Here is a 26,240-nt window from a genome sequence, read left to right on the forward strand (position 1 = left end):
GGAGGGGGGGGGAGGGGAGAACAAGAGGAAAGAGGGGTGTTTTTGAGGGGGAGCCGCGATATTTATACCGACTACTGATATTGGTGATGATTCTTGCCTTTGGCGTGTTTCCATTGGCTCCCGTCCCCCGCCCCGACCGCCGCATTTACTGTGAGTGGTTGATGGTGGTGAGCACCAGGCGCGCCATGATAGGACGGCAACAACAAAAAAAAAACCCTGGGTTCACGCGCTGTCTCTTACTCGAACGGCGGGAGGGCGGTTGACGCCGCGGGGGATGTGAGCCAGGTACAACCCGACCACTAAGAGAGTTCATCTCAGGGCTGAGAGGGGGGACGGCGGCCCAGGGACAGCCCAGGCAGCATCGCCGCCCAAGACAAGCACCTCGAGCAGGCAGGCCTGGCAGGCAAGCAGGGTAGCGCCTAACGGCTGGCCTCTCTCGGAATGGAACGCTGGTGACACTGGAATGACTTCACTGCCAGTTCACACAACAAGCCCAGAGTCCGAGGACAGACGAGGACACCCAGGACCCAGGAGACGTACCGAAATAGGCGCAGTCGAGAACCTCCAGCAGCCCTCAAGCGCCGCCAACCGGGGCACCGCCCGCTAACGCACCTTAATTGTTGTTAACCTCCTTGGGTATCTGTACCCCCGAACCCATTGCCTGAGATATGTAGCGGTACATCTGTCGCCGTCTCGACCCTCAGCTTCAAGCAATGCGCTGTCCTTGGGTCGGTACCTTGCCTTGGATACGCTGGACACAGCACAGGGGGTGGCCAGAAATAGGAATAGCGGCCCAAACCTGGAAACATCAGTCAACACTTGCTGTCGACCGTCGCCCGTTGACCCAGCCATGCGCTGTCCAGTCGCCCGTTGCCGCACGTGAGGCACTCGCAACGCGGGGCTCTTCTCCTGTGCCAAAGACCTCATCACTCTCATCTCCTGAATCTCTTCCCTCATGGACCCCAAAAGAAGGCGCAAGAAGGGCGGTCGGGACCTTTACCCGGGTGTCATTGGCTACGCCTGCCACCGCCGCTGGGTACCGATACATGTCCCGATACACGTCCCGGTGCTGGCGCCGTGCTCCAGGGAGCCCGACCGATAAACCTGAACGTACCTTATCGCCCCCCAACTGGCCAAGCAACACACTGACAACTTGACAACTCATCGGCGGCTCGACCTTCTGCCCTTCCGGTTGGCTCATCGTCTACACCTTCTGGAACGTACTCTGAACTGCAGGATCTGGACTTCACCTCCACCCTCACTGACCCTCTCCGAATCGTCGCCCTCTCCCATCTTGCATCTTGTCCGGCCCCCAGTTGTTGTTGAGAACTGAACCTGGAACCCAGGACCCTGACCACTGACGACTGACTCCCCCCTCCTCAACCACGAACACCGTCTCGCGCGCGTCGCGTGTTCATGGATACCCTACAGGAACCTCTCGCCGCATCATCGATACCTTACCATGCCGCTTGTCTCTCCTGCTCGTCTTGACCTCGAGATTCCACGACTGAGCTTCCGCCAGCACCATCCATCACTCAACCCGTTGCTTCGCATTGGCCTGACTGCCGCCGGCATGGCAACCTTAACTTCACTAGCCACAACCCAAACGGGAACCCAACGCCTGTCCTAGAGTCCCGAGCTGCTATCAAGTCTGCTCATTCATGTCCTTCTAGCCGCATGAACGGCTGCTGTTCTGACAGTCAGGCATATCGTGGTGTCCCCTCCAAACTACCATCTCTCATCTCGTCGTGAACCGTCTGCCCCTCGTCCGAACCATCTCTTGCGCGCCTTTGCCGGACTCAGCCCAACATCCCGGCACAGATCCATCATCCCATCATCCCACCAAGGAATTCCCCCCTCTCCCCCTCTTTCTCGAGAACCCTTTCGAAGCATGCCATACGCACCATCGTCCACCTTCCAGCCTGGAAAGGGCCACCCCTAACAAGATTGCCATGCAGCTAGTCGGGCAGATTCAGGCACAAAACCACCGCCGCCAATCATCTTGGACCACCCCGACCACCCGTCCCGTCCTCCGCCAATCCATACCCCGGCTTGCCGACTGCTCTCCGCTACTCTTCACTGTCGGCAAGCCCAGTGACCTGCATCACCGCCTCAACACCGCTCCTTGCGCCGTACCGACCCATCTCTACCATCGACCATCTCCTCTCCCCGCGCCGTCCCGTCAATGACCAAGATAGCTCGCAAACCCCATCACCCATCACCCATCACCCATGCCTCCTGTTCCTTTTCTGTCAGTCACTCTTCATTCGTCATTTACTGGCCTCGGCTCGGAAATAGGTCTCTCTTGTTGGAAGTCATAATGTTCTAGGTTATTTCGGAATCGTATCCTCACACCCCCTCCAAGTCGTCTCCTCCACCGCCTCCAAGGCACTACACCTCCTTCGACTCCAGCCCGATGCATGCCTTAATCCCTCCTGCAATCTGAGGCATCCATCAAGATAGGAACACCTGACAACCACGTATGGCCAAGCCCGCCAGAACCGGGCCACCGCCGTCCTCACCGCCCGACCTATCCCCCCCGCTCATCTCCGACGAGACCCGTCTCGACCGAAAGTCCCTCAGTGGCCCGCTGCTTCGGCAGCGGCGGCTACCCGTCTCGAGTGGGCAGCCCGGGAGATACTCTCCCTCATGCCAATGAGACCATACATGAGCGCGTACACTGGGCAACCGGTCAGCTTTCTCTCTCTCAACATGTCACTCGGTACCGGGTTACCCACAGATGGGAGCAAGAATGACAAATCCAATCGACGCTGCCACCACGGCCTCGCGCGATCCGATCACCTTCTGGTCGAGCCAGTAGAAGGCATCGGCGCCGGTCTCGATCTTGCCGATGGCTGCCCAACCGAGGTAGAGACCCGCGAAGAAGATGACGCCCAATGTGTGCGCACCAACAGCCTGCACGGTGGTCAGTCTTGTCAGCCGGCACTTGCCTCCCCGAGTTCGGCACTGGCGTCACTCACCAGAGGGCGCTTGATGCTGTTGAGCCAGAATATCTCGAAAAGTGCAATGACTGTCGAGACGAGGAACAGGTTGATGATGACAAAAGCCTTGAACCAGCCTTCACCAAAAATCTCCGTGACTAACATCAATTCGTTAGACTTGGCCATACCAATCAGAAAGGATGACTCACAAGGTCCATGTGGTTTGCCCTTATTGATGTCCTCCAGGCGAGTCATCTCAAAGCCCAACGACTGCTCGTACATGCTCGACGCGTGCGAGCCACCAGACGGCTGGGGCTTGGGGGGCTCGGCGTTCCCATTGTCGTCGTGCGGCAGCTGTACAAACCAGTAGAGGCAGGTGTTCATGAAGGTGAAGACAGTGGTGACTGTGTAGAACATGGTGAAGTAGAACTGCTTGCGGAGGCTGGACATGTCGTAGGGCAGCGACGACAATCTAAGCAACCAGTATTCCTAGCCACGGTTGCTGTCGTCAATGTGCGGGTGGTAGAGATGGGTGTAGGTCCAACCCTGGATGCAACCCATGTCAGTCACTGCAACACGGACCACGACGATGATTCGTACCAGCACCACCAAGTGGTAAATCAAAAGCAGAGAATAAGTGACAATGGAGAAGTCAAAGACGACGCGCCAGTTCGAGTACGGCGACTTCTCTCGAAGCTTGTAGTCGAGGATCATTGCACCGACTGCGGTCAAGTAGGCAACGACACCTCCTCGAATCCAGCAGAGGGCGTTCTGCGGCAGACAACGCCATGGCGAGTGGCATGCTCTCAGGAATGCAGGCTGGCGATTGAATGTAAGCCAAAGCCAGGAGAATGGCCAGAGGATGGGCGAGGAACTCTTACATGGTCTTGGACCTGGCCATAGGCGGCTGGCGTGGGCAATCCCTCGTCGGCATGCCCGGCCTGGCCGTGGAGCAAAGGCGTTCTGACGGAGGCGTCCATTGAGGTGATCCGGAGGCTGGCAGAGAGATTGAGGAAGTGTCAGGGATTCGATACCAAAGAGATGATGGAATAAAAATCGAATCCAAGAAGTTCAGCGTGGATGCGGCTGTGTTATTGATGAAGGTTGAATCAGCAAGCCAAGGATGAGGTCTGGAGCGGGATGTTGGTTCAAAAGGTCGGCGGGACAGTCGAAGACAAGAGGTGACGAGAGGAGAAGTGCTGAGAAAGTGCAGCCCGTGCCTTCCCGCGCTTTGAAAATTGAGCCATGGCTGCTGTTGGGGTTAATGATGTTCACGGAAGGAGGCAACTGCACTAAGGTAGGACGATGATTGACGATGATTGACGCGGAAGGAGTGGGCTCTGTCATGAGGCGAGGCAAGAGGTTGTCGCAGCCTCCTATATTGGGCTGCACGAAGATGAATTTGGAAGGTAATTGCATCCAAGGTACTAGGTGAGGTACGCTGCATCTAGCCTTCTGTCTTTCGATACGTGCAGAGGAGCTGTCTATTCAATCAGCAAGAACACAATGGAAGCAAGAGAGTCGACAAGGTCATAAGTAGCATGGGCCAGAAGTGCTTGCCTCCCGTGCCTATTCTTGTGAGATACCTGCAAGAGCTGCTATGGTTCGGTAGAGAGATACATTCCAATTGAAACTGCCGGCCAGCCTGCTAGAGTCTGGAAGGTGCAGCGTCGACACTGTTGGCGTCCCTCTTCGGACCACGATCTTGGGTGCTGTTGATGGAGGGCATCTGCGGCTCGGACTTTTCTATCCGGCTACCTGACCTTACGTCCACGGGTGTACCTGGCCTTCGGCAGGTCAGACCAATCCACCTTACGTAAGATGCACCATCAGTCACGTGTTCCACCCTGGGTGACATATCCGTGCATGGGAAAAAAGTTTTGGAACTTGGCTCATTTACATTCAACTTCGCAGACAGTAAGGCAGTGAACCCTTGGGCGAGCCTTCTACCAGCTACACAGCAGTTGCATCCAATTCGCGAGGCAGTGAACCTATCCGGCGAGCCTTTGCACGCAAAATGTCTTCAGCGCCTGAAGCTGCAGGTTTGTGCCTTCTCATGCAACGCATGCCGGCCCTGACTAACGACCACTTCAGCTTGGCCTTTGGCCGATGCTGCTCTCACCCAGGAGCTGCTCGATCTCGCTCAAACGGCAACCCACCACCGCCAGGCCAAACGGGGCGCCAACGAAGGTTCGTTGTCTTCACTTCCAAACTTGCTGTCCGCCTGTCCGACTGACTTCTGGATCAGTGACCAAAGCCCTGAACCGTGGCACCTGCGAAATCGCTTTGCTCGCTGCGGATGCTGCCCCTCTTGCCGTCATTCTCCACCTCCCCCTGCTTTGCGAGGACAAGAACGGCCCTTACGTCTTCGTCCCTAGCAAGGCGGCTCTCGGAAGGGCTTGCGGTGTCAGTCGCCCAGTCATCGCTGCCTGCATCACTACCAATGAGGGAAGTGAGCTGGCTGGTACCATCCAGGTGGTGCGAGACAAGGTTGAAAGGCTGGCTATCTAGCTCTCAAGTGATCACGGATTTCTTGGGGCGGAAAGGTGCTCGCCGTAAAAGGGCTTGATCTGAGATGATTCTTGTCTTGGCCCCTCACTAGCTATGTCGCTTGCTAGCAGAAAGACAAGATCGACATTGATGGATGAATTTTGAATCTGTGAATTGTGACTGCTACGGATTACACGCGTGTGTATAGACACTGCCCGGCCAGCAAAACTCTTTTCTAGAGCTGGGCTCATCTGCAAGGGATTCCCTCTTTTCCGAAAATAAGTGATGGCCTTCTGATCGAGAGTTTATCAAACCTGATGTTCCCATGAGAAGCCGCCGTGTTCTTGGCTGGTTCCAAGCCTGCAGCACATGAACCCAGCACAACGAAGCTCAGGTCGGTCCTGGAAAATAAAAGGTGGTCTGTGCAGATCTCCCGCTGGAAGCTGGGTAGCTAAGGTAGGTACGATAAGATAAGATAGATACGTACCTCCCTCCGTTGACACGTTCCACATCCTGAAGACAAGCGCGTGGCCAGTGCTCTTTGCTTCAAGGTTCACTGAAAGTGTCCGAGGTGCATCGCTGGCCAGAACTTCAAACTCCAAGTCCGCCAACCGCACCTCGACATCACGATCCCACTGCTCCTGCCACCGCCGCTCTCACCATGTTGTCGAGTCTCGGAAACCCACGCCAGGCGGCGTCGCAGCTGCTCAACTTTGCGCTCATCCTTTCCACCGCTTTCATGGTATGCAGCCCACCTGCGCCTACCGCAGGGCCCTGCCGAACACTTGCTAACTCGTGCGCGCGCGCAGATGTGGAAGGGTCTCTCCGTCGTTAGCGATTCGCCGTCTCCCATCGTCGTTGTTCTTTCCGGTAGTATGGAGCCGGCCTTCCAAAGAGGAGACTGTACGTCTCCCCCGCCGCACCAGCTTCCAACCATGCGATGCGATGCTGACCGGACGCAGTGCTCTTCCTCTGGAACCGAAACTTCCTCCAAGAAACGGATGTCGGCGAGATTGTTGTATATGAGGTGAAGGGAAAGAACATTCCGGTACGGGACAGCTGCTTCAATCGACGCTTCGTGCGTGCTGACGTGCCCTCAGATTGTCCACCGTGTCATCCAAAAGTTCGGCTCTGGGTATGGCGCCTCCTCTGCTGCTCTTGTGATTGCATTGCTAATTTGGCTCGTCGCCATAGACCACAAGCGAAGCTACTCACGAAGGGAGACAACAATGCGGGTGCGTACCAGACTTGGGAAAGCACCTTGCGGCGGTAGCTAACAGGAAATCAGGAGCCGATCAAGAACTGTATGCCAAGGGCCAGGACTTCCTCGTACGAAGCGACATTATCGGTTCAGTCGTCGCATACATTCCCTTCGTCGGATACGTCACCATCCTCCTCTCTGAGCACCCGTGGCTCAAGACGGTGATGCTGGGAATCATGGGTTTGGTCGTAGTACTGCAGCGGGAGTAAAGCCACAGACGGACAAAAAAGTCAATTAGTTCTGCATTCAAGGCGTTATGGGTTGTTCAACACTGGTTATCAACAAGCGGAGGATGTTGAATTGTTGCAGCAGGGACTGGAAGTGGTTGCACGCCACAACTTGGCTGCTATCGGGATCTAGATGAGTTCACCTGGTATCACGATCAGCATTGCACGCCCTTCGTGCCCTAGGGGCGTCGTGGCCGAGTTCTGTTCCAAGTCCCATACACTTCTGGTGTCGGGCGCCAAGACGTGATTTTGGAAAGATCTTCCAGCAATGTGGTTTAACTAGAGCTCGACGCAAAAAAAAGGTCACTTAACTCCTCAACTTTCCGGTAATAGAGATGGCCCTTTGTGGTTCCAGTCAGACCCAGAACCTCAGCCGCACATCATGGAGGCTGACCCCTTGCTTGGAGCTAATTTCCACACAAGTCTGGAGCGGTAGCGGACATATGTTTCTCTAGGCAGCCAGCGGCGCCGCTGACAGGGTTTCTCAGGAAAATCCGTACGAGAACCAACGGCTCTACCCAATGGCACGACCCTGATCTACGCCACTTCCAAGGGACCCTCCCTCTTTTTAGGTTGCGAATGTGACTAGGCAGAATCCTTCTGATCGCGCGTGCCAGTGCTTGTTGGTTACACACGAGCGGCACAGTCGTGCAATAAAATGAGATCCAACTGCCGCAGCAAATTTTACTCAGTTCGCGTCTCTTAGGTACTTTTCTGTCGATAGCCTCGCTCTTTTCTCAAACTGCCCTCGGGAACAACCAGTCTTTCGTTCGCACCCTTCACGTTAGTCCTTGTCCGTCATCACCAGACCTCCCGATTTCATACTCGTCAGTCCGCGCAACATGCCCTCCCCGGCGCATCAGTCGCAATACGTCCTTCAGGGGTACCAACCGTACGAACATCAAGGTCACCAGCGTGTGATCCCCTACAGCAAGCCATGGCACATTGCCAAAATCGTGATGCGATGTTCCGACATCGTCTTTAGCTTAATCGTCATCGGCATCTCTGCATACGTCCTGACAATTGCCTTCTCCGGCGGCGCATTCTACGTTATGAGCTGGCTGCCGGTAAGCCGCCGTAGCGCTTCATATCCACTCAAAGTTTCGAGGCTAATGTCTACCTTGCAGGCTGCGGTGGCTATCATCTGGGACACTGCAGAACTCATTACCATTTGCGCAAGAGGAGGCCGACGCGGAATTCACCCAGGCGCTCACGTTGGCTTACACCTAATCTTCTGGCTCTGTTTTGCGGCAGCAGTTGGCCTTCAGGGCACATACATATACTTCCGAGATGTTGATGACTATTATTATTCTTATAGCAGCAGACGGCAGTCCTTCTTCAGGACTAAGGTGGTTCCTATGCAGAACACCATTACCGCCTTCACTGCTCTGTTGCTGTAAGTCCATGGGACCCTCTCCTCTCCCCGAGACTGTTGGAGCTTGTGTGCTAATCAACAGCGACAGCATCAACCACTTCATTCTCTTTGTCCGAGCCTGCGTAGAGACCAACCAGCGCAACTCTCGGCCGCCTGTTTTCATGGTGCCCGTCAACGCGCCCCCACCCATGCAAAGCCAGGCGGTAGCTGGATCCTATGTGCCCTACCCCCACCAACCTCAGCAAGCGTACATTCCAGCGCAACAACAAGACAAGGGAGAACAGGCGGCCGCATCCAACCCTTCAAACGCGGGGCAGTACGTGCCACCTGGACCGGATGGCACATATTATGGTCCGGCTAGTCGTTAAGGTGGTGATAGATAATCTAAGACTGTTTGTGGGAAGAGCGAATTATGATACCCCGCTGTAACGTTCAGGCTCGGTTGGCGGTTGAAAGTGGTGTAATTTGGCAGGACAATTGAAGTAACAGCGCCATCACGGATTATGATGGCAATATGGTGTGGTTCCCTGCCCGGGTGCCAAAAGTGTTTGAACAAAGTGACGACTGTTACTCATCTTCTGATGTTGAATTCAGCGTCCCCTCTCGCGGGTACCTCACCCGGCTTTCAACATGTACATCGGGCACTGCGGTTCTCTTGCATCCACCAGGGATCCCGAAGTCAACAACAGGTTGAAGTGATGAGGGTTGAGAGGAAAAAGATGGTCATATAATAAAGACTTGTTTCATTAATACTACTTTGGCAAATATCACGCTTTGTTGCTCCGCTTAGGTGGACCATTGCACGTCAAAGTCCTTGAACTGAACGACAAGATCGTCCTTGGCATCCTTGGCGGGCCGGGCCACCAGGGCACCAATAGTGAGGTTCCAGTCCTTGCCTGATGAGTCGTCGTCGCCGTAGACCCAGCAGATCTCGCGCAGCGGCTCCTTGGTGCCGTCCTGTTTGATATAGTAGACCCAGAAACCGAGGCCGAGACCATCGCGGCCTTTTTCGATTGTCACGGTGATGCTCTTGGAATCCTCGAAAGCGGTCAAGGGGCTGATGCTCCAGTCGGCCCAGCGGTCACAAGAGACTGTGCTGAGTTGAGGGGTGCCGTTGTAGTACTCCAGGCCGGTCTTGATCCATCTCCGTTCGCGAGTGCCGGAGACGGAGTCAAAGGTGAAGATGAGGCCGGCTTGGTCGTATTGCTCTGACCAGTCTGCCGAGAAGGTGATTTTGGCGGACTTGAACTCGCTCAGGTTCTTGGCTGGGAGAGCATGGACGGGGGCTGCAATGGTTAGATGGACTTCTTGAGATGGCATGAGTATTTACAAACCGTTGTAGATGTTGGTCGTGGGGGGCTTCTTCCAGACATCAGTGCCGGGGCCGGCAGAGAGGGTGAAGCTGTTATTCGACATTGTGAACGTGCCTGCGTCAAGGGCTAATGCGAGCTGAACGTGAAAGATGGCTGTGAGGTAGATTACTGGGTATCAAGGGGCCGAGGATGTTTCAATTGGAATCAAGGGTTCAATGAGCCAAAGTCAGGTGGGAGGTTACGGGGATGCTGGTTTATATAGCCTAAGATGCAGGACTCATGTGGACTTTGTAAGACGCTGAGATGGTGTGAGAATTAAGTTGACCCGGGCTGCCCCGCATCGGGGATGCAGCAGGATGGCCGCCGGGCGTCTTAGGTGCTCGACAAGGTCCACGCGAGATACCTCCATCTTAAACATGACAACGGTCTTGTGGGCCGGTAATCCGCCATGCTCCTTAGAGGTTGTAGATCAAAACAGGCACGGATGTACTATTGTACGGTGCAGAAGAGACCAAACCTGCCTTTGGCAACACATTGAAACTCCAGGTAACCAGGCTTGAGCTCCGGGCCGGACCTTCAAGCCTGAAGCCACTTGCGCTGCGAATGGAAGTAACCGCAACACATCTGTCCTTTTCGCTTACCAATGTGACTAGGACACAGCCCGTCTCATGACAATTGGATCAAGAATTGGACAGTTGTCGACATGCGATTGTCCGGTTGGAAGCTTGAAGATGCAGGGGGGATGTCCAAGGTGACTCGGATCAGTTCCACAACGCGGGGCAGAGCGCTGTGACTCGGCCCACGGGGGCCAACAGTCCGGCTGATCTACGGGGAATTCGGTGGAGACTCCGCAGTAAAACGTGAGCTTTTGGAAACAAGTCTGCTGCGTGGCTGGCTTATTCATGACCGAAGCAGCAAGTACTCTGTAGAGTCTGTCAACTCGCGCACCCGGGTCGGTCCTTGTAAGAAGTTTTTCAACGGAATTCATATTCCCAGAAACGAAGAAATAAGCCGACGAAGGTTTGTTTTGTTGTTGTCAGAGTCCGAGTTTGGGTCGGTCAAGTTGCAATGGTGCCCGCTTGGAATCATCATGTGCTGCTGTCGCTTTAACTCAAGGAGGAGCATGAACCAACCGGACGTCGTTTTGGCGCCATTTCACATCGAAAAGGCCTAACTAGAAAAGGAACAAGAGCCAGCCAGCCGCAGCGGTTCTGCTTAGCTAAGGCAGACGTGGTAAGACCGGCCAAAGCAGACGACAACCTGGATGGAGGGAGGCCATGGGGATTCGAACCGTGGACCACCGGAACGCTGAAGATTACAGTGGGGATTTGCCCCTTTCGGTCCTCGTCAGTGTCTGAGTCAGCGCCGTGCCCCTCTTCAAAGGCCGTCCTCCAGTGGTCGAGGAAGCATTCTGTGCCTGTCGGCTGCAGTCTTCACAGTCATCTCCGAAAGCAAAGGTGCACCTTCCCCCGCTCGACCATCTCGTCGCCCACCCCCACAAATTTTTCATTTCCCGCCTCACGTCGCCGGCCACCAGTATCTCGTGTCTCGCTGCAGCAAACAGCGACCAACTTTCTCACCAACCGCGCTTACACACACGCCTACCCGATTTGCTGTCGATTCGAGGAACAATTGCGTCACCGGACACGCATTGAATACGCACAAAGGCGCGTCTTTCAAACTCAACCTTTCTCTCTCCATCTTGAGGCGGGCTGTGCCTGTGCCTGCCTGGAGGGGGAAGAAGAAGAAGAAGAAGACGAAGACGACGAAGAAGAACGGGAAAGGAACGACCGAAACCTCGACACTGCCCCTACCTTACAATACTTCTGTGCGATCCTTTGCTGTCGCTGAGAATAAAAAGACCCCAAGCTCAACTGCTTGCCTCCGAAGAGCACTCAACTCGCTACCATGTCGTCGTTTTTAACGCCCACCAAGAAGTCGCAAAAGCCCCAAACCAAGTCGAAGCCATTCCAACCCCCAAACCGAATTCGAGCGATTCGCGAACAAGCTGAACGTCAGCAAGCCAATGCCGCTGCTGCTGCCGCCAATGCTGCTGCTCAAGCACAACTGAACCGCGCCAGACCTGCTACCGTCGCCGTCTCCAAGGGCCCGCAATGTCCGAACAAAGCATGTGTCAAGCCCAACGTCGTCGACGGCGTCTGCCAGACCTGTGGTCGTGTCGCTGACGACAGCAACATTGTCGCCGAGGTTCAATTTGGCGAGACTTCCTCCGGTGCTGCCATGGTCCAGGGTAGCTATATTGCTGCCGACCAAGCTGGTGTCCGGACCCTTGGCCCTGCCTTCCGCCGTGTTGGTGGCTCCGACGACCGAGAGAAGTCCATCCGCGAAGCCCGTTCCCTTATGCAGGGTTACGCTCATCAGCTGAATCTTGGCGAGAACACGGTCAATACTGCCGTTCAAATTTTCAAGCTCGCCTCGCAAGCCAACTTTGTTCAGGGTCGAACTTTGGTTATGGTAGCCGCAGTGTGTCTATACGCTGCTTGCCGTACGGAAAAGCCTTGCCGCATCATGCTCATGGACCTTGCCGGTAAGCACACACACGTTTCCCTGATTCGACCACCATAATACTAACAACAAATCGCAGATCTCACACAGTTGAACGTTTTCAAGCTTGGCCGAGCCTTCAAAGCACTCAATGCCACTGTCTTCATCTTCGACAACGGCGAAGGACAAGTTTTCCCCGAAGATCTCATCTACCGGCTGGCAAGCAAACTTGAGTTCAAGCACATGACCAACCGCGTTGCCGAAGACGCCATCCGCCTGGTGCAGCGCATGAAACAAGACTGGATTGTCATGGGCCGTCGACCTTCTGGTATCTGCGGCGCTTGTCTTCTGATGGCAGCGAGAATGCACAACTTCCGCCGAACTGTCAGGGAAATCGTTTACCTTGTGAAGGTGACCACACATACCATCCAAGAGCGTCTAACAGAGTTCAATGTGACGGACGCCAGTAAGATGACGGTGGAGGACTTTTTGGCCCAGGACTTCAGCTCCAACTCACACGACCCTCCGTCCTTCTACAGGAACACCGAAAGCTGGCAAAAGAAGCAAGAGGAGCTGGGCAAGAAGCGCAAGCGTGCTGTTACAGATGACGGAGAGACCGTACGGGCTACACCGGCACCACTGCCTCCGCCTCCTGATCTGTCATCTGCCCCCGCAATCGAGTACCGCCGCGACAAGGACGGCTACATCATTCCTCCATTGCCGTCCAAGATTCAACAAGATGAGCCCGCACTGCGTGACGCGAACAGCAAACAACACTTGGAGACGCTAGCCGAAGAGTTTGGTGATGCAACGACAACGAACGATGAATCTTCGCAAGCAGAACCGGAGGCCGAAAAGACCACAAAGGCCAAGCCGAAGCTACCGATCAACGAAGCATGGGAGCAGGACGAGAACGAGATGGAAGAACAAATCTCAGAAATCATGAACGACCCCGAGACATACGAGCACGCCAAGGCATTCAGCAACGCTGAACAGCGAGCACGCATCCACTCCATCTGGGCACTACAACAGCAGCCTGACAAGGCCGTTTCGATGGCTCCGGTGGTGGGTGAAGACGAATTTGCCGACGACCCCGAGGTCCTGAACTGCTGCTTGACCCCCGAAGAGATCAAGATCAAGGAGCTTCTTTGGGTCAACGAGAACAAAGATTGGCTGCGCCAATCTCAGGAACGACTCTTCCGCAAGAAGCTCGAGGGCCAGAAGGAGAAGCCCACCCGGAAGCGTAAGAAGAGGCCTCGCATTGGCGAGGGCCAGACAACTCCTGCAAGTACCCCCGGAGAGGCTGCCGTGAACGTCATGAAAGAACGTGGCTTCTCGAAGCGTATCAACTACGACGCCATTCGGCAAATGTTTGATGTCCCTGATCGCGGCGACCCTGGATCTCGACCAGAGAGCGAAGCTGCCAGTCGCCCGACCAGCAAGGCCCCCAGCGTGCTTGATGATCCCATCGCTGATGACGAGAGTGACCACATGGGTGGCAGTGGAGACGAGATGGACGACCATCAAGACGACGAGTTCGGGGGCGGTGATGACTACGACGACATGGGCGACGAGTCACACATGTACGATGACGACGATCAGGGTATGGGCGAAGATGAAGACGAGGATGACTTCGGACTAAACGACGACGACGAGTAGTTTGATTGTTGTGATTGCTGCTTGATTCGTCGTCACTGGATGGCTGCAGGTGGCGAAAATCGGTTGGGAGGCATGTTTTATTGTTTAGATACCCCAAGAGCTCATGGCATATGGCCTCGGCAGACTACAACAGCATCGCTGCCATGCATGTATTTCACGGATAGAGGGTGTAGATTGGCCAACAAGAGTCCGTGGTCATTTCATCAAATTAGTTTTTACATCGTATATCTGTGCGTCTATCCACCCACTCGTAAACCCAAACAGGAAAAAAGATTGCCATCCCGCAAACACCAAAACCCCTGGACAGAGAGAAAAAAAAAAAAAAAAAAGCCAAAGAACGTGAGCCATGGGTATATGCCGATGAAACATGCGCAACCATCCAGCGCGGATAACATCCCAAGGAGCGAAACAAGAAATCAAAAGTCGTCATCGGCAGCATGCTCCCATCTCTTGCCACCAAGCTTGCGCACCTTCTTCGGGCTACCTGTGCTTCCAGTGCTCGCGGTGCTCTCGTTGCTAACGCGCAACCGTTCCATCTTCTTGCCCAGGTTGTTGAGCCCGCCGCTGCTGTCTGCCTTGCGGCCTCCAAAGTCCTCGCGCTCGGAAAGCGGTTTGCGCTTGCTGGGGCTCCGGCCGGCGAGCTCGCGCTTGAGAATCTCGTTCTCGCGACGCAGTCTCTCGTTCTCCTGCTCAAGGTTTTCCACCAGTAGGTTTTCTTTGTCCTCGCCAACGTCGTCGTCCTCTGCTACTGTGACACCGAGACCCTTTTCGAAAAGCTCCATTTTGCGATCCCAGTGCTCTTCCCCCTTTTCTTGCTCCGCCGCCAGGGTTGCCTTCCACCGCGCCAGCTCAAGCTCGAAACGGGTGTCGAATTCGGCCATGCAATCTTCACGTATCGTCTGTTCAAGCTCAATCAGGCGATCCTCCATGCTGAGGAGGTGGGCCTCGGCACACACTCGTGACTCGCGCTCGTGATCCAGCTCGATGTGGAGGTTTGTGATCTCCTCCTGCATGCGAGCAATCTCGAGCGCAGCGTGTTCCATGAGGACTCGGTCTCCGTTGTCAGAGCCAGGGGAGAAGTTCCTATGTCCTCCCGAGCCGTGACCGAAGTAACCGCGACGCTGAGGAGGAGGAGGATAGTCAGGAGAAGTGAGAGGCGGGGACGCGTGAGAAGTCAAGGGGGTTTCTGCAAGGATAGTGGACGTGATGCTGGGAATACGCGGAACCGTGACTTCTCTCGCCAGAGCACTGTATCTGAGAATCTGAGAAGTTGCGTTGAGGTCACCGTGTGCGTCTGCTGTGACGACCATGACACCGCGCTGCGGGTTGCGACGAACAGCCACACCAGAGGACGAGGTGGAGAAGGAGTTGGAAAAGAGGAGCTCCGTCATCTTGCACTGGCGGAACGGCATGACGCTGGGCTGGAAAGGAGAGGGAGGTTAGCTTCTGTCGTAGTATGCCTGGTGTGCAACATGACGTACCTTGTTGTTGCTTCCCAGACTGCTCTGGGCCTGCAAGCATTGGCCCAGGTACATGAGGCTCTCGTTGATCTTGCCAGCCTCCGCAAGGGTGGCACCTTGGGTCTTTGCATCACGAGCACGTTCACTGCCGGCGAGATCGACAATAGTCAGGGCATTGCCAGCCCAAGTCCGGCTGCAGCCGACTCTGGGGCGCTTCTTCACCTCCACGCAGAAAAAGCCATGGCTTCTGGACGACACGCTGTTGCTGCCGGTCCCCGCCACTTGACGCTCATGCAGTCCAGCCTCCAAGACCATAATGGCTTCTCTCATGTTAGTGCAGGCAATCTTCTTTAACCCGGCAACCACCTTCCTATCGGCGGACTGCTCTGTCGACTTGAACAAAAGGGGCCGTCGGCGGTACTCTTTCGTGGCGTTCGACTTGATCGGCGGGGTCAAGAGATCGTAGATTTTGTCATTGTAGACTTCGTACATGGAAAGAACGACGGCGTAGTCGGCATCGGGGTCGGAAGAAACGTTTATGGAGCTGATGTCGGGGGCTTGGGGGAGGTTCGAGGGTCGCTGCAGAGCTCGTCGAGGCGTCTGTGGAGGATGATGTTCGCCCTTTGCGGAAGTTTTAGCATGGCTCTTAGTCTGTGAGGCTGCGGTCATGGTCATGAAGTGTTTCTGCGCATCTTGAAGACGCTCAGGTGTTTGGTGAAGAATGGACATTGAGAATTCATGCGGACGGCGATGTCGTGGCCGACTCGGAGTTGAGGGCACCAGCCGCACACCGCCTATATCCATCAATGGCTGCTGCTGTCTCTTGTTTTGACGCGTTGCATCGTGGGAAGAAAAGGGGTCGGCATAAATAGATGGGGTTCCTACCATCATTGGCGTGCCTGCTCTCGATCCTCCTCCGCGGGATGAACCAAAATCGGAAAAGACGGTCTCGAGAAAGTATGGGGCTGACATGATGGTTGCGTCGGAGACGTCGGCGGCCTGGAGAGAGCCTTCGAGGCTGGGAGAGTCGTACATGTTGGAGCCGATGGATCGGAAGACGACATCCAGCGCAAGCTGGGTCATGCCTCGTTGGGTTCGAGAACCAAGAATTGTGTGAGACTGCAAAATCAATGTCAGTCAAGTTCTGACGGCAAGCGATGGGTGCCATGAGCGGGAAAGCAGTTTACCTTTCCGGAACCAGTGACACCAAGGGTCGCAATCAAAGCATCTGTGCCATGGCCGCCATGGGGAGCCAAGACACCTTCGACCAGCGACGCGATGCCCGTGGAGTGGAAGACATCGAGCTGGGTGGCATCCTCTTCGAAAACCTTGGTGAAGGCGAATTTCTCGGTCGAACGCTTGCGGTCATTCGGAGGGTTGAGGGTGATGTGTGTCGGATGGGAGCCGTCTGCTGGCTCTTCAACGCTCAGAAATCTGTCAGAGGATGCAACTCCAGCCGGGGGCGGCCTCAGTCGCAGGTAGACCTGGAAGAGGTTCGCGGCCGACTTGTTTGATGACGTTGAAGCATCCATCGTGTCTGGTAGTCGTGTGTCTCGTGCTGTTGGGTTAGTGATGCTGGTATATGGCGAGACCCGTATGGCGTTCTGTCGGTCGAGGTTGACTGAGCTGAGTCCGACGCGCGAATCTTTGAGGAGCTCGCCAAAGGCATAGAATCCTTGTTTATGCCGGTGACCGGGCAACGGAGACGAGATAAGATATGATAAGCGATTTTAGCTTCGATAAGCGATAAGAAAATGGGATGGAGGGCCGTGCACTTTCCCCTGATTTTTGCATCGCTTTCTTTTTTGACCCTCTCAACCCCGCCACGTTTTGCACGGTGGACCCCGCTGAGACACAGCTCTTAGTGGGGCTTGTGCTTTGCTGGTGTGGCGTCGGGTCCGACCGAGGGGGAGGGGGGACCTGGCCGAAGCGAGTTCCATGCTCGGGGACCTGGGCCCTGGACAAACCATTTCGCCTCGATCCAACCTCACCTCCCACTCTGCATGTACTGCGTACTATGTATGGCGTAGGCACGCACTTGACCTTATCTTGGATCTGACGTGGTACGCTCGCGTTGACTTTTCTCGTGCGTGGGTGGGCATTTGCACCAAGGACAGGACTTCCGTAGCTTACGGCCCGAATGGTCAGGCATTTTGCAGTCTTTGGCTCTGGCGAATGGCAGCATGGTTGCGTCGTCTTTCGTTGGTTGAGTCAGACCACAACGCCTCAAAGTCACTGTGATGAACCCCAAGTCAAACCATGAAACATCAAACAGACGTCTTGCCTCTTGTGATGCACAACGGACAGGCTGTATCAGCAGGTGTCTCTTCGTCGGAAGAAACCTCCGTCGTCAGTCATGTATGCTCCCCCTCCTGGTAGAGTTTTCAACCCCTTTTCGAAGAACTGGCAGAGCTCTCTAGCTTGCGGGACAGAGTTTTTTTTTCCCTCTCCCATTTGAGGCTCAAAGTCAAATGGTTGAGGCCGGCGCAGGCATCACCCAGCGGGCTAGCAACCCCTCATTTTCCGTCATTGAGTCATGAACGACAACAACGGGGACCAGTGCCGTTCAAGGCTGACCCCTATGACTCCCGTGTGACTGGCCGAAAATTTGGACTGCCTTCGATGGACCCTTTTCTTGCAAACGACATCGGACAGCACCGAGCATCTGAGGAAGCGGGAAGCTTGCACCGGGCCCCGCAAGAGCTCTCAATTCCCCCCCCCTTCTTTTGTCTCTTTCTACCTCCCCTCTCTCCTTGCCTCTCTGGCTCATGCTCATCTAGTGGAAGTAATGGTCCGGTCCTGCAGATAGCGTAGATGAATGTGCGCCAGCTTGGAACTCTGAAGCAGTTGAGCATAAGCTCAAATTGCCGCTAGAGGTGACTCAACATTCAGACGCAGACAAACCAAATAACTTGGATCGGACGAAAGAAATTACGGCTTGTGCAGAGGATGTACTGAATGCTTGCGCAGTACGGCGCGGTAGTAAGTGCTCGTCTGCAACAGCAGGCGGACACAGGATGATGAGCTGGCCATTCTCGTCTTGCCCCTCGATGTCCCCTCGACTCGACTCTGCCCCTCGCTCGACTTTTCCAGGAGCTACTGGATGCCCCTCGATGTGCCAAGCCGAGGCGAATCAGGAGACCGCCTACCTATTTTGCATATCGAAGCTCCATACTTCGCCGCAAGTATTCGTAGCGTCCCATGTGCAGGCAAGCAGTGGATCACAATGGAGACGTGGACGTTGTGGAGGCACCGCTCGTCACAGCAGTCCAATGCAAGTGAGGAATGGAGATGTCTTGCCCATGAAGAACATTTGGGAAGCCATGGAATGTGAGGCTTTGGCGCCGTATGGTCCACAATGCTGCACCAAGAGCCCAGCACCGGCCATCAGCTGCGCCTCTCTCGATGGCTCCTCTGCTGCCGCTGCATTTGCTAGGCGCCGAGCTGACGAAACGGTGAACGAGGCATGGCATCTCCCACATCTGTTGTAGAGCGTCGTCTGCTATGCTTGCATAGGTACCTCAAGATGTGATTGAAGATATCGCATACGTAGAGATCTTCAGCCATGCAAAAGGTTCTCAGCGGGTCACACGCAATCCCAGATATTAAATCTCACGCAATGTAGGCATGATCAGCCCGGTTCCATCTCGATCCAGACCAGGTCGACGGGTGACGACAGCGAGGAGGGGGAAATCTGGCGAAATGGACGGGAGAAGATGCGCTGGAGGGAAGGAGAGCGAGGTGACACTGGACATTGCAGCCAGAGGGGAGGGGCAGAATTGGCTTGATGAGGTCGATGGTCCAGCAGAGGCCTGTGACTGTGAGGTGAGGGGGGTCTTGCAGCCAGGCACAGGGGTTTCCTCCACACATCACGGCACCAATCCACTAATGACGGTGCTTCTCCAGCGTATTTTTCCAGCGTCTGCAGGCCACCTGTAGGGGCCGCCAGGGGTGAACAGGCGCAAAAAGGCGGTGACGGTGTCCCCAATCTGGCCTAGCGCGGGCTTCAATACCCACTTTAAGCGAGCCAGACGATGCCAGATTCCCAGACTTTAGCGACCCCACTGAACCAGGACCCGGTACGGGCCAAAAAAAAAAAAAAAATTTGGGCGATTTCGAGGGAAAAAAAAAAAGTTCGATTGGCTGTGGAGACCCCGGCAGCCATACATTATTTTCGGAATCCAGTTGTACCTTACCTCCCTCCTCCCGGTCCTTCTCTTTTTTTTTTCCCCCTTCTTCAACCACCAATTCAACCCCAAACCACCAGACAACGAAGTCGCCCTAGCCACAGAATATTCGAACAGAACAGTCAGATACCCTTACCAAACTTCGTCGAGATCATGTCGCCCGCTTTCGCTGAGCTGTAAACGCCCACTGCGGGGGTGCCTGATCGAGGCGCCTCTGCAGTCCAGCAGCCCATCGAGACATTCAATCCTCTCTGCTTTCGACGAAGTGATCCCCCAGGCTTTCACTGTCCAGAGCCCTCCCGAGGGAACGGTTCTGGCCCATTGACGGAAGTCTGCATCTGATTTCAATTCCAATCGACTACTTTTGCCCGACATTCACTCGGCTACACTACGCCCATCCGCTACGAAGAACACTACTGCTCTCTATTAACCCCTTCCTGCCGGCATCGCGACCTACCGCCTGTCTCTCCTCCCCTTCTCTATAATTACGAAAATCGGTATCAACATACCACTACACCAGGCGAAAGACTATCTCTAGTCTACCTCAACCACCATTATCACCAGCTTGATATTCCAACGGCACCCTCACCGCCGCTACTCCAGACTTCACCCCACATTCCCAATACCACCGTCTTGGGTTTCACCCCCTGCATAATCACCGCCATGTCCCGCAACGTTCGCAACAAGTCGTCTGCGGCTTCTCGCAAGGCCGCAAAGCGTCGCGATTCAGTCACCTCCTCCTCGTCTTTCAACCTTTCCGACGACGACGGCTATTCCGCGGTTGAAGATATCAGCGACTCCTCCGATGACGACGATGAGGATGTCGTTGCGGCCGAGGAGGAGCATATCCTCCACGAGGTGCTGCCCCCAAGCATCTCAAGCTCTCTTCGGCCGCCCATTGTCCAAGAAGAGGACGATGAAGACGAAGACGATGACAACGATGATCAAGAAGAAGATGATGACGAGGAAGAGGGCGCTGCCGACGTCGAGGACAGTGCCAGTTGGGACGGCATCATGTCTGATGTCGAGGAGAGTGCCGCTTCCGACCACCAACATCACCGGTCTGAGCCAGTAGAGCGCCATGTTCGTTTCGACGTTCCCTCGAGTGATTCCGACTCTACCGACACCGAGGATGACCATGCCGATTTCTTTCCCGACATCTTTGTGGATCAGAGTTCACTCGATCCGGCCTTCCGCCGCGAGATCGAGAATGATGATGAAAATGACGAGTCCGAGAATTCCAATTCTTTCTGGGATTACCATGGCGACTACCATGGAGCCTATGACTACGCCCCTGACGCAGATTCGGAGATCGAGGCTGTCATTCAGGAACTTGGCGACGACGACACCCCTATTGCTACCCCCATGACCGCGGGCGACGTCTCCGAAATGCCCACTCCAGTCGCAGCTTACGAGGAAACTCAAGAGCTGGACGGCTACGAGAGTGAGTTTGTGCCTCGTGATGCAGATTGCGATTCGAAAACGTGATTGCTGACGTGCTTGTCCAGCTGATGGTGACACCACCGAAGAAGATGAGCCTGAACCTGTCGTGCGCCGCAAGATTAAGCGTCCCGAGCAATCCGCCGACCAGTGGGATGACTCCGACACGGATCACCCGGTCAAGGGCGAGCGAGGACAACCTCGCGTTGGCCGCTTCAACCTCGACAGCTCTGAGCGCAAGCCTATCGCCGTTGTGAACCCCATCTCTAGAAAGATGATGATCTTTACCCCTCATCGCCGCCGTCACCTTGACTTGTCTCCGGAGCAGTTCAACTTCTCGTACCTTGCCCCCATTGACGAGAACCAGAACTCGCCCATGCTCAGCAACTCGGCTCAGATCATGATGAGCGCCATGTTCTCTTCCAATACATTCGGTGACTACCTCAATACTCAAGCCATGGGACCCGCCGAGGCTTTCTTCCCCTTCCAGTCTGAGCCGAACACGGCCGATGAGAGCTCCTCAGTGGAGATTGAGGAGGATGAGGATGAGATTGAACGAAGCCTCGACATCAACGACTTTATCGAATTCGACGATACGAGGTCTCTTGACGGCGAGGACGAGAAACAATGGGACGGCGATGCCATGAACACCACTCCTGGCCGCCCGCGCAGCTCAAGCGACATCGACCTCCATTCACATATCAATGCGAACAACGTCGGAGCCTTCCGTCGTGACCAGATCAACCAACGACTTATCCTGAGCGACAAGGCTACCCAAGACTCCCTCGCCCTCAGCAGCCCTTACAACTACACCGCTCTCCGCGGACTGAAATCCGACCGTTTCGAAACGGCGGCCGTCCCCCTAACTCCTCTGCGGCGTTCCAAGAAGCAGATGCGCGATCTCGCGCGCAGCCCCCTCGAATCCATGTCCCAGAAGCGCAAGGCGTCCAGTGAGGTCCCCATGGCCCACAAACGCCAGCGCAGCATCTCGGACGTCAACCTACTCAGCATCTAGTACGATGCTTCGGTACTCGACCTCCCTGAAATATAACGGTTGAGGATGGCGTGGCATGATAGTCCTCCAAAGTGACGGGCACTTGCCATCCCTGGCCTCATATACTTTGCACCCTGTTTCTTTCTCTGTTTTCTTGTGGTTCTATCTCTGAAAAAAAAGCGGCCCGTCAGACGAAAAGACGGTAGATAAAAGTTACTTGGCGAAGGTGCCAATGCCTGGCTCACATGCAGCGAATCACGTTAGACCTGGACTTGCACTATGTCTTGGTGGAGCTGAAGGAATTCCTCCGCGAGGCGTGAACGCATACAGCGCTTGACGATGTCGACGTCTCCTATAGTTATCAATGAAAATTATGATATTCAATACTTCTGTCTGCGGATGTGCTTTATTTCTTACGCCAAGTTTGACCACGCGTACTGCTCTTTGGCTTTCCTAGGGCCGTTCCGCATCATGCACCTGGTCTGCAGCAGCGGCACAAGTCAATTCAATCGAATGCGAACGTCATGAATGGTTTCCTCACCCTGAAGTCTGACTTATGTACAAGAAGAGAAAGAACATTGAAGCTAACTGCGCGTTCCACCCGTCCCCGCGCTTGTCATATGAGGAGGCGCCTGAACAACGTCCTCATCACTTTCATAGCAGACCCATCGAGCTCCAAGGCTCGGAAGCCCTTTAGCTGTACGTGTCAATGGCATTGTTAAATGCCGTCTCGATCTGCGCAACCAAGGTTTTCGCTGCACCCTGTAGTGCCTCGGGCACCTTCTCAACGACAGCAGCGCTGAACTTGTCGGTCGCACTCTTCTCCTGCTTGAGGTTGAGGAGAATGATGGGGCTCAGGAGGAGCTTGTCGAACTTGGGCTTCGCGTCGACAACGTTTCCGAGAGTGGTCTCGACACCGCCCGCAAGTTTCTGCGTCGACTGCGCGACGGTGATGGCCTCAATGGCGTTCAGAGGCTCCGAGTCCTCGGCGACCTTGGTGGCCTCGTTAATCTTGACGAGCAGTTTGGTGGAGTCGATGATGATGGGAAGCGTGCCGAACAGGCCGCCGTCCCAAGATGCAACGGTATCGCCCAGCTCCGTGTTCTGCGTGGCGATCTCGTCCATGGCGGCCACAATGGCAGCACCATCGGCAATGACGAAGGTGGCAAATAGGCCGAGGAGCGAGAACTTGAGAAGCATGTTGGCGACAGTTGCCGACGGATAGAGGCTATGGGAAAACGGTGCACTAGCTTGACGATTCAAGGCTGGAGATGAGGAGGACGATGGATACGGCTCTTTTCATGATTGTTGTCAGTTCCAAACGGACCCTTTTATACTCCCACTTCAGTGATCCCAGCTGAAAACCATCTTCATCTGTAGGGCATCGTCGCGCGACCGCCATGTCAATCGAGCTATTCCTCCGCCTATCAAAGCTGCTCATCGCCTCGCGGCCTGCCATCGATGTCATCTTTCCCCGCAATCCATATCAAGGAGGAGTGACACGATGGCTCTGCCTAGCCGGAGACGAGGTGTGATCGCGCGAATGCAGTTCCGTGTAGTTGAGCAGCACTTCACATGTCCTCGGCCGAGAAATTGGCCCAACTCACCAACATGTAGAGAAACAACACACAAATCATCGCAAACACATGCTGTTCTACAGGGGATCCTGACAATCCAAGCCGAGGAGAAGCAGGGGCTTTACCCCAGATTATGTCCCCATCCCCTGAACACCCCGCTGATCACCACTTGACCCCTCATGCAAGGTTCCTGCCGATGTGACTACTCAAACATGAGTGAGGGACGCAAATTGCTATCATTGGACGGCGCTAGATGACGCCGGCGCCGGCACTGGTCATTCTGGCTCAATTGCGCTTTGGGGTCGGGCAGTTGAGGCGAGCTGAGAGTGGCTGGGCGTTGTGGTTGGTGTAAGCCGGCGCACCTTTTGCCTTTTTGGACCTGAACCAATGGTTCCTCCGAGCTTTCGCGTCCGAACGAGACAGTCTGCGTAGTTGCGATGGCAGGGTCGAATCACCTGCGTCTCTGCAGAAATGACGATTTGACGGATTGAGAGCTGAAAAGCTCTAATAAAGTCCGTTAGAATTGAAGGTGCCATCTCAAAGTTAGGTGGAATAGTGCGCTTGCCCTCTTGCCCAATTGTTTTTAACATTACTTCCAATGGGTAGGGCCATTTGTCGTAAGGATCCTCTATTTGCTTTCTATTACTTCCACGCTTTCTTGATTCCAGCAATTCAAGCGACCATGGAACATAGTTCATAGCATAACCCATGTGATTACCATGGCAGTCTTCATTTCAGCGAAGCAATGAAGGCTGAAGCTTGCGGCCGTCATGTATCCACACAGCGATACTCGGGAGGCAACTCGCGTGTTGGGCCGTAACATTGGAGACCTGATTCGTACACCCTATACTCTCTCTGCACGAAGCTAAGCTGTACATTTGCTGGGACTCTGATGAGGAAATCATTGGCGTCAGAAATACTTCTCGAGGCTGTCATAACTGACAATCAGTGTGCACAGCTACACTCTTCCCAGTCAGCTCTCCGTGGTTTTCCAAAGAACTCGTCAACATTTTGAAAGTGAATATCATTAATTATCTCATGGTACATAAACCGCGAAGCCTCTTGCCTTCCAGTAACGAGTCTGTTTCATCCCTCCTCGGCGTCCATGTTGTCGTGACGCCTCTTGCCACCTTTGCCGCCCTTGAAGGCCGTACCCCGCTTGCCCTTGGCGTCCATCATGTTCTTCATCTCTATACGGGCGACTCTTTGAGCTTCCTCGACTCTCGTCTGGAACACATCCACCTCGTCCTTCTGGGTAGGGTATTCGGGCAATTTCTTGCCCAGGGCTGCCTCAATCCGTAGGTAAATCTCAAGATCGTACTGGGTCATTATGGTAATGGCCTTGCCGGATTTTCCCGCACGTGCCGTGCGACCTACTCTGTGGACGTATGTCTTGCTGTCGGACGGAATATCAAAGTTGATGACAACGTCAACTAGAGGGATGTCGAGACCTCGGGCCGCGACGTCAGTGGCGACGAGAATATCGCGAGAGCCTGCCCGGAATTTGTTCAGCGCGCCCAAACGTGCCGTCTGGTTCAGCTGTCCATGGATCGGGATAGCCCCGAAACCCAAGGTACGGAGCAGGATGGCGAGTCTCTAGACAGAATGTGTTAGTGGACATCGGTGATCAGGCGAACATGTGAGTTTCCAAGGCTCTTGCTCTTGCTCTTATGGGCCCAAACCAGAAAACCGCCTATGACTTACTTGTGTCTCTGTGACTGTTCTTGTGAACAGAACTATCTTCTTCCCGGAATACTCGTTCACCAAGTAGACGAGGTATGTGTCTTTCTTGTTGTGGGGGCAAAAGATGTAGTTTTGGATAAGGGTCGACACAGTCTGGTGGCTGCTGGAGCTGATGCTGATGCGCACGGGGTCGCGCAGACTAGCTCGCTGAAGACTCTCGATTTTGGAACTCATGGTGGCGGAGAAGAGGAAAGTTCGACGTTCACGGGGAATGAACTTGAGGATCTTGTCGATGCTGGGTCCAAAATCCATATCCAAAAGTCTGTCTGCCTCGTCCATGACCAAGTACTTGAGCGAACGCAGAGAGAACCCTTTTGTCTTCTCGAGATGGTCAACCAAGCGTCCAGGTGTAGCCACTACAATATGAGGCTTCTTGCCCAAGGCGATTGCCTGGGCGACCATGTCCAGCCCACCGACGATGACTGCGACTCGAAGGTTCACTAGCGAGCCTAGGGCTTCGAAACTTGCGGCGATCTGGGCTGTTGAGTGCAGGTGATTGATTAGAGTTTATGTTCAAAGTTTTAGCAGGGTGACTCAAGCGGCCGCTTACCCGCCAGTTCTCTTGTGGGCGCGAGGACAAGACCGAACAGATGGCTGGGCTTATCGAGGAGTGCTTGAATGATGGGCAGCCTGTTGAGAAAGCTGTGAGCCTGCAGGACATCGCAGAGCGGTAATCTGTATAACTCACGCAAAAGCGGCTGTCTTTCCACTTCCAGTCTCGGCCAACCCAATGACGTCTCTATTCTGCAGCGCATGGGGGATCGATTGCGCCTGAATGGGTGTGGGATTTGTGTAGCCGAGTCGGTCGCAGGCTTCAACAAGAGAATCGACAATGCCCTGGAGATTTCTAGATTAACCGGTGTTCAGTCGAGCAGCAAGCACGGCCAACTCACGAGGTCCTTGAAGGTCTTTGCGCTCTCAGCTTTGTTGGCGGTGACATCTTCCTCCGGCTCCTGCTCCGGCTCGGACGTGGACTCGACAGACTCGTCGGGAGATGCCTCCTTCTGGCGGTTGGCCTTGGGCGGAGGGCCCCCGTGGGAAATCTTGACTCGTTTGTTCGGTGGCAT

General features: G+C 54.7%; 11 protein-coding genes across 11 annotated transcripts; 5 read left to right on the top strand and 6 right to left on the bottom strand.

The window, feature by feature from the left end:
* Positions 1-2,579: 2,579 nt before the first annotated feature.
* COL26b_012975 (uncharacterized protein) lies at positions 2,580-3,392 on the bottom strand (the record flags this gene model as incomplete). Its single annotated transcript, XM_053185604.1, has 4 exons — positions 2,580-2,680; positions 2,739-2,916; positions 2,982-3,100; positions 3,152-3,392. The coding sequence occupies 4 exons, from the start codon at positions 3,390-3,392 to the stop codon at positions 2,580-2,582; spliced, it is 639 nt and encodes a 212-aa protein (XP_053030432.1).
* A 39-nt stretch (positions 3,393-3,431) lies between these two features.
* COL26b_012976 (uncharacterized protein) lies at positions 3,432-3,922 on the bottom strand (the record flags this gene model as incomplete). The annotated part of the gene is made up of 2 exons (XM_053185605.1): positions 3,432-3,713; positions 3,824-3,922. The coding sequence occupies 2 exons, from the start codon at positions 3,920-3,922 to the stop codon at positions 3,432-3,434; spliced, it is 381 nt and encodes a 126-aa protein (XP_053030433.1).
* Positions 3,923-4,959: 1,037 nt separating this feature from the next.
* Positions 4,960-5,453, top strand: SNU13_2 (RNA binding protein snu13; the record flags this gene model as incomplete). Its single annotated transcript, XM_053185606.1, has 3 exons — positions 4,960-4,984; positions 5,037-5,132; positions 5,191-5,453. 3 exons carry the CDS (start codon positions 4,960-4,962, stop codon positions 5,451-5,453), a joined length of 384 nt encoding a protein of 127 aa, XP_053030434.1.
* A 640-nt stretch (positions 5,454-6,093) lies between these two features.
* Positions 6,094-6,902, top strand: SEC11 (Signal peptidase complex catalytic subunit; the record flags this gene model as incomplete). The annotated part of the gene is made up of 5 exons (XM_053185607.1): positions 6,094-6,174; positions 6,242-6,335; positions 6,395-6,480; positions 6,533-6,567; positions 6,713-6,902. The coding sequence occupies 5 exons, from the start codon at positions 6,094-6,096 to the stop codon at positions 6,900-6,902; spliced, it is 486 nt and encodes a 161-aa protein (XP_053030435.1).
* An 860-nt stretch (positions 6,903-7,762) lies between these two features.
* COL26b_012979 (uncharacterized protein) lies at positions 7,763-8,150 on the top strand (the record flags this gene model as incomplete). The annotated part of the gene is made up of 2 exons (XM_053185608.1): positions 7,763-7,987; positions 8,079-8,150. The coding sequence occupies 2 exons, from the start codon at positions 7,763-7,765 to the stop codon at positions 8,148-8,150; spliced, it is 297 nt and encodes a 98-aa protein (XP_053030436.1).
* A 931-nt stretch (positions 8,151-9,081) lies between these two features.
* COL26b_012980 (uncharacterized protein) lies at positions 9,082-9,711 on the bottom strand (the record flags this gene model as incomplete). The annotated part of the gene is made up of 2 exons (XM_053185609.1): positions 9,082-9,581; positions 9,630-9,711. 2 exons carry the CDS (start codon positions 9,709-9,711, stop codon positions 9,082-9,084), a joined length of 582 nt encoding a protein of 193 aa, XP_053030437.1.
* Positions 9,712-11,516: 1,805 nt separating this feature from the next.
* On the top strand, positions 11,517-13,772 carry COL26b_012981 (uncharacterized protein; the record flags this gene model as incomplete). Its single annotated transcript, XM_053185610.1, has 2 exons — positions 11,517-12,156; positions 12,214-13,772. 2 exons carry the CDS (start codon positions 11,517-11,519, stop codon positions 13,770-13,772), a joined length of 2,199 nt encoding a protein of 732 aa, XP_053030438.1.
* A 416-nt stretch (positions 13,773-14,188) lies between these two features.
* On the bottom strand, positions 14,189-16,764 carry COL26b_012982 (uncharacterized protein; the record flags this gene model as incomplete). Its single annotated transcript, XM_053185611.1, has 3 exons — positions 14,189-15,193; positions 15,254-16,351; positions 16,420-16,764. 3 exons carry the CDS (start codon positions 16,762-16,764, stop codon positions 14,189-14,191), a joined length of 2,448 nt encoding a protein of 815 aa, XP_053030439.1.
* Positions 16,765-20,082: 3,318 nt separating this feature from the next.
* On the top strand, positions 20,083-21,874 carry COL26b_012983 (uncharacterized protein; the record flags this gene model as incomplete). The annotated part of the gene is made up of 2 exons (XM_053185612.1): positions 20,083-20,863; positions 20,928-21,874. The coding sequence occupies 2 exons, from the start codon at positions 20,083-20,085 to the stop codon at positions 21,872-21,874; spliced, it is 1,728 nt and encodes a 575-aa protein (XP_053030440.1).
* Positions 21,875-22,546: 672 nt separating this feature from the next.
* COL26b_012984 (uncharacterized protein) lies at positions 22,547-23,053 on the bottom strand (the record flags this gene model as incomplete). Its single annotated transcript, XM_053185613.1, has 1 exon — positions 22,547-23,053. The coding sequence occupies one exon, from the start codon at positions 23,051-23,053 to the stop codon at positions 22,547-22,549; it is 507 nt and encodes a 168-aa protein (XP_053030441.1).
* Positions 23,054-24,516: 1,463 nt separating this feature from the next.
* RRP3 (ribosomal RNA processing protein) lies at positions 24,517-26,240 on the bottom strand (the record flags this gene model as incomplete). The annotated part of the gene is given in 5 exon segments (XM_053185614.1): positions 24,517-25,026; positions 25,135-25,652; positions 25,724-25,848; positions 25,862-26,010; positions 26,067-26,240. The coding sequence occupies 5 exon segments, from the start codon at positions 26,238-26,240 to the stop codon at positions 24,517-24,519; spliced, it is 1,476 nt and encodes a 491-aa protein (XP_053030442.1).

Source organism: Colletotrichum chrysophilum (assembly GCF_026319265.1).
Source record: "Colletotrichum chrysophilum strain AFK26 chromosome Unknown scaffold_199, whole genome shotgun sequence".
NCBI lineage: Eukaryota > Fungi > Ascomycota > Sordariomycetes > Glomerellales > Glomerellaceae > Colletotrichum > Colletotrichum chrysophilum.